This window comes from Nothobranchius furzeri, chromosome 6, assembly GCF_043380555.1.
Source record: "Nothobranchius furzeri strain GRZ-AD chromosome 6, NfurGRZ-RIMD1, whole genome shotgun sequence".
NCBI classification, from domain to species: Eukaryota; Metazoa; Chordata; class Actinopteri; order Cyprinodontiformes; family Nothobranchiidae; genus Nothobranchius; species Nothobranchius furzeri.
In genome coordinates this window covers 46,436,436-46,442,512 of record NC_091746.1, presented here as the reverse complement: position 1 = coordinate 46,442,512, position 6,077 = coordinate 46,436,436, and the positions used below count along the sequence as shown (strand labels likewise).

The window sequence follows — 6,077 nt, the reverse complement described above, 5'->3', positions numbered from 1 at the left end:
CACATTGATGTTTTTCTTGTCAGCTTCAGTTCACACTGCAGTTTGATTAAATCTGTGAACTTATTGACTGAATATTAGAACTAAACACATTTTTGTGTCGTTGGGATTCAGAGACAGAATATTGTACAATTTTGTTTAATAAAATGTAAGCAGCAGAAATAAACAGAACCCTAGAGAAACAGAGAAATTAATGTTAGAAAAAAAGCAAAAAATGTGAAGTGTCAGCCAAAGCATCCTTCCCCATACTATCAAATTATGATCCACTGGAAAAATCTTTTTTCCCAAAATAGAAATGTAGTGGAATTGTAGGAATATTGCCCAGTATTATCATGTGACCTTTCCAGACGTATTCTATAGAGTAAAATATTAAATGAATTATAAAGTATGAAAGCGCCTTTCTTTTATAAATACTTGTTATTATATTACTGAAATGATCACAGTACATTTCTCAACAAAACTTATTCAACGGCTGTTTGATGACCCACTACTGAACTGTGTTATGCTACTGCAAAGCAAAGTGTAAGTTAACTCCAACGCTAACAGAAAACTTTTACTTCCCAATCCATGGTGCAGTTTTTGTTGTTGCTGTTGTTTGCTTTTTGGAGGTATTTTTGATCATTCTTTCAGAAACTCATCTGTGAGGATAGACATTTCAGTTTCTATTCTATTCTATTCTATTCTGTTCTGTTCTATTTATATAGCACCAAATCACGACAAGAGTCATCTCAAGGCACTTCACAGTAAACATTCCAATACAGGTCAGTTCATTTAGCAACTCAGAAAAAAGTTTCCCATACAAGACACTTTTATAGCCTTTTAGATGGAGGCATGTTGGAGGCAGGGCAAGGGAGAGCCGTCTTTACCGACTGTACACTCCACCTCCCTCTACTCCCCCACTTGTCCAGATCTGGGCTAACATCAGATTTTAACCATAGGCCCTATCAAATAAAAATGTGTTAAGCCTATTCTTCAAGTAGACAACGTGTCTGCCTCATGGACTAAAACTGGGAGCTGGTTTCATATTTCATAAAAGAGGAGCCTGATAGCTAAAAGATCTGCCTCCCGTCCTATTTTTAGTTACTCTGGGAACCACCAGTAAACCTGCAGTCTGGGAGTGCAGTGCTCGGTTAGGAACATATGGAACAATCAGATCACTGATGTATGATGGAGCTTGATTATTAAGAGCTTTATATGTGAGAAGAAGGATCTTAAAATCTATTCTGAATTTAACAGGTAGCCAATGTAGGGAAGCTAAGACAGGAGAGATATGATCTCTCTTTTTAATTCTCATCAGAGCTCTAGCTGCAGCATTTTGGACAAGCTGAAGCCTTTTAACTGCATTCTGTGGACTTCCTGAGAGTAATGAATTACAGTAATCCAGTCTTGATGTAATAAATGCATGAACTAGTTTTTCAGCATCACTCCTGGAAAGGATGCTTCTAATCTTAGCAATATTCTGAAGGTGGAAAAAGCTCCATCTGTTGCAGTAGAATGAACAGTACAATTAGTCATTAAGACACTTAATCCACCTTGCCTGCTAGAGGTGGTCGAATAAGGGACCAGTGGTGCCATAGTTCGGCAGGCTTTCCTTTGTCAGTGCTCCCCATGGTAGCTGTGGCTACATTGCAGTTAATTGCCACCAGTGTGTGTGTATGTGTGGTGGTGGTTCCACCATGCTGTGTGGCCAGTGCAGGGACTGGAAATCTTGTTAAAGTTGAGGGACACACGGATTCCACTCAATATCAGCAGATTCTAGAGACCAATGTCCAGGAATCAGTGACAGAGCTAATGCTGCACCAGGGCTGGATCTTTCAACAAGACAATGACCCTAAACACTGCTCAACATCTGCCCAAACCTTTGCATCCCACTGTAGCTGCTCCCAATCAACCATAAGTAGCAGGTTTGTTTTCAAGCATGAGAGAAAGTGTCATTAATTTGCCAATGAGGTTAATCATCACTCATACAGTTACGATAGCAACTGCTCTGATTGTAGCACTGCACATTTTTAATGTGTTTCTGAAGGAAATCCGATCATCTGATTTTTCAGTTTCACTGCTCCAGGTTCTGTAAGCATCCTGTCTGCCTCAAAGTGCCTTGATGCAGATCATCAGACTGCTGGTAAAGTGGGAAAAAGTGTACTATGGGGAGTTTGTGAGATCTGTTCCAACGAATCAGCGAGCAGCAGCATCCACACAGCTTCCACTGAGGTTTAGCACCTTTTGCTGCCTGCTGCACTTTGATATGGGCACAAAACTGCTGGTAAGTGCTCCACAGGACCTTTGGTATGAAGCAGAAATAAGCAGGTGACATGCATCATGCATCAAGGGCATGAATGGTCACAGCACACACAATGTTCAGTTTTTGATCCAGAGCTCTGCACCAAAATGCATTTATGCACATGGCTGAAAAGGCAAAATCATATCAGCGTGAATGTTGTCTGAATTGCTGCATACATGCACAGATTCACTAACTCGCCGATAAAAGAAAAATGCATGTCAGCAACTGGGTGTAATTGAACTCCAGGCAAATCTATTCTGCAGATGAGAGCAAATGTTTGTCTCTTTTATGAAACATGAGACAACAGCTAAAGGAAAGACAGGAGCCTTTTATTTATTCTGAGAAAACATTAAAATAACTCAAAACACAAAATAATAAACTTTTATTCTTTTGATGTTTGATGGTATCCGTATATTAGCATCGTGTCAGGAAAAAGGGTAAATATAAACAGAACATGACACATCCACCTATATGTCATTATGAAATACTGTTTATTCTACATTTCTACAAATAATTCATATACATTTAAACAGGAATCTTTGCAGTTTTTCTTGCTGTTTTGTGATTTAACAGTTCAGTAACCCTCTGCTGAGTGAATTTATCATCGCGAGTGGTTTGTAGGCTGTGATTGTAGTTCTTTGCTTCACCAGGAGGAGACATTCTGCATCAGTCTTAATAAATCAGGACACCCTCTCCCTTCCTAAGAATACAGCAATACTATTTCACCCATACGTATTTTTTTTAACAAATTTGAGAAATAAAAATATGCTTGCTGCAAAATTATGAGACAGTCTGCCTCAACCCTCTGGAGGCAGGCGTTGCAGATTAGCAATGTTAAAACCTACCGGGTTACTCCACATACGTGTTTCATGAGCATTTTTTAACTCAGAAGTACCCCTGAAGAACTTAGTTGTTCATCCTTTTATCAACACTTATTTTGAGCCTGAGAGGGTTAACATAAAAATCAGGAAATCATTTTGTGTTTTTACTTTGCACTAATGTTTGTTGCTCTGTGAAAATACCTCTGTCCTGCCTCTTTCCCTACTGCACGAGTTTCCTCTGAGTGTGTGCTGTTGCAGTAGGAGCCTATGGAGACTGCGTTGTCAGAGCTTAGAGAAAGTGCTTGCGTCAGACTCCTCCGTCCGACTATAAAAGCTCAGCCTGCTGCTGCAGCAGGCAGTCGGGGCTTAGACCTGAGCCCTGTTAACACCTCCACACACACACACACACCTCCACACACACAGAGGAGAGACAGCAGCCCATCTCTCCAGCCGTCAGCCATGAGTAGCCTCGGATATGACCCGTACTACACCTCCTCTTTGTACAAACGCTGGTATGCTGAGCCTTCCCCTCGTGTGGTGGTTACCAGAGGGAGGACCCACCCCGCCTACTCCTCCCATGCACCCCCACTGTCCTCATCCCGCAAGCAGTATTCCTCTCCCAGCCGGGTGCTGTTCTCCTCTTCCTCACCAGCCTCTTCCCTGGAGCTGGAGCTCAGCCAGGCAGCCCAGATCAGCTCCGAGTTCCGAACGGTACGCACACAAGAGCGCAGCCAGCTGCAGGAGCTCAATGACCGTTTTGCAGGCTTCATCGAGAGGGTGCGTGAGCTGGAGCAGCAGAACCGTGCTCTGGAGGCAGAGCTGCTGCTGCTTAGGCAAAAGCATGCTGAACCGTCCCGTCTCAGAGCTCTGTATGAGCAGGAGGCCCGATCCCTGAGGGCAGCTGTCGATGAGGTGAGTGCAGAGCATCAGGCTGTCCTGGGACAGAGAGACCGGTTGGAACAAACTCTGAGCTCACTGCAAAGTCGATATGAGGAGGAAATGTTGGCTCGAGAAGAGGCAGAGGCCAGGTTGATGGAGGCCCGTCGGGAGGCAGACGAGGCTGCTTTGGGAAAGGCTGAGCTGGAAAAGGGTGTTGAAACTCTACTGGAGGAGTTAGCCTTCCTCAAGAGGATTCACGAAGGCGAGGTGGCAGAACTCCAAGCTCAAGTCCAGCTGGGCGTCCAGGTGGCTGTGGAGTCTGAGGCCGCCACTCCAGATCTCTCTGGGGCTCTCAGGGACATCCGGTCCCAGTATGAGAGGCTGGCAGCAAGGAATATGCAGACGGCCGAGGAGTGGTTCAAAAGTAAGGTGGGCTCACTAACAGAAACAGTAGTCCAGCACACCAACGCAGTGAAAAGCTCCAAGGATGAAGCAGGAGAGTACCGACGCCAGCTTCAGTCACGCCTGCTGGAGATCGATGCCTGCAGGGGCCTCAATGAGTCCCTTGAGAGGCAGCTGCATGAGATAGAGGATAAGCAGAGCGCTGAGATAGCTACGATGCACGTAAGTACAAATGATGTGATATTGGTTCTAACCGTGTCCGTTTTAGGATATTTATGCTGGTTTTTATGTAGGACACCATTGCAGAGCTGGAGAATGATCTGAGGGGCACTAAACAGGAAATGGCACGCTACCTTAAGGAATACCAGGACCTTCTGAATGTCAAGATGGCCCTGGATATTGAGATTGCTGCATACAGGTGATACAGACATTATGGGAAATTATAGTTTGGAAGTTGGGTGTTCTATCTTATTACAGCAAAAAAAAAAAGTATTTAAATGATTTTAACTAAGAAAAACAGGCATGCTAGAAAAGTTCACTGGCAAATTCAGCAATTTACATTTAAAATGTAGGTTCATTTTTTTTATTAAAAATAATTTTAGACAAAATTCTGAAATTAGCGAGTAAATAAAGACACATTTCTAACTTCTCTTGTTCTCAACCCTCATATTTTTACAGGAAGCTTTTGGAAGGGGAGGAATCTCGTTTTAGTGTGGGCGTTCATGGGGGTGTGGCCTCCTTGTACACCCATGCCATGGCTCCGCCCATATTCACCCGGCCCATCCTCTCCAGCTTGAGCTCTGGCACCTCCTATCTTTTGACATCCCGCCTGCTGAGTTCCAGTGTCAGCACCACTGAGGGGCTCATTTCAGCCAGCCACGCCCAACCAGCAGAGTCCAGCCCCCCTGGGGAAGAGGAGGTGGAGGAGAAGGAGGAGGAAGAGGAGAAAGAACAGGAGGAGGAAGGAGGAGAGGAAACAGAGGAGAAAAAAGAAGAGGAGGAGGGGGGAGAGGAGAAAGAAGAAGAGGGAGGAGTGGAGGAGGAGGAAGAGGAAGAGAAAGAGGGTGATGAGGAAGCAAAGGAGGAAGAAGATGCTAAGGAGGAAGAAGAGGGTTAGTGTATATTTTTGCATCATATTCATTATTTACTTAAAAATTTACATTTGGATAATAAGGTTCATTTGAAATGTACAGGTGGTGATGAAGAGGAGCAAAAAAAGGAGGTGGAAGAAGCTGCTGAAGATAAGGGAGAGAAAGGAGAAGCAGATGAAGGAGGTGAGTGTGAGGCCAAAGATGAAGCACAAGAGGAGAAAAAACCAGAAGGAGCTGAGGACAAAGAAGAGATCAAAGAGGAATCTGAAAAGAGCGAGGAGAAAGTGGAAAAGGCCGATGCCAAAAAGGAAGCTGAAGACATCAAGGAGCCTGCTCCAAAGAAAGATGACGCAAAAAAAGAGAAAGTTGTGGAGAAACCGTCCAAACCTGAGCCTGCAGCGGAGAAAAGCACTCAGGACAAAAAGTAACAAAGGTGTTGTGAGTTTCCAGATTGCAGCTCAATAACAGGATGAGACATCAGCGCTGTCGAGTCTGCTTGTTACACGGTGCTCAATAGAACTATCCAATAGCCAATTTACAGCTACTGATCAAGGTAACCGCTTGTCAATGTCCAGAATAATCAATAAATATTTCACTGCAAAAATC

At 44.0% G+C, this 6,077-nt stretch overlaps 1 protein-coding gene across 1 annotated transcript; it reads left to right on the top strand.

Annotated features, from left to right (window-relative positions):
* Positions 1-3,484: 3,484 nt before the first annotated feature.
* Positions 3,485-6,077, top strand: nefla (neurofilament light chain a). The gene is made up of 4 exons (XM_015976845.3): positions 3,485-4,602; positions 4,674-4,798; positions 5,059-5,492; positions 5,574-6,077. The coding sequence occupies exons 1-4, from the start codon at positions 3,559-3,561 to the stop codon at positions 5,897-5,899; spliced, it is 1,929 nt and encodes a 642-aa protein (XP_015832331.3). The 5' UTR covers positions 3,485-3,558; the 3' UTR covers positions 5,900-6,077.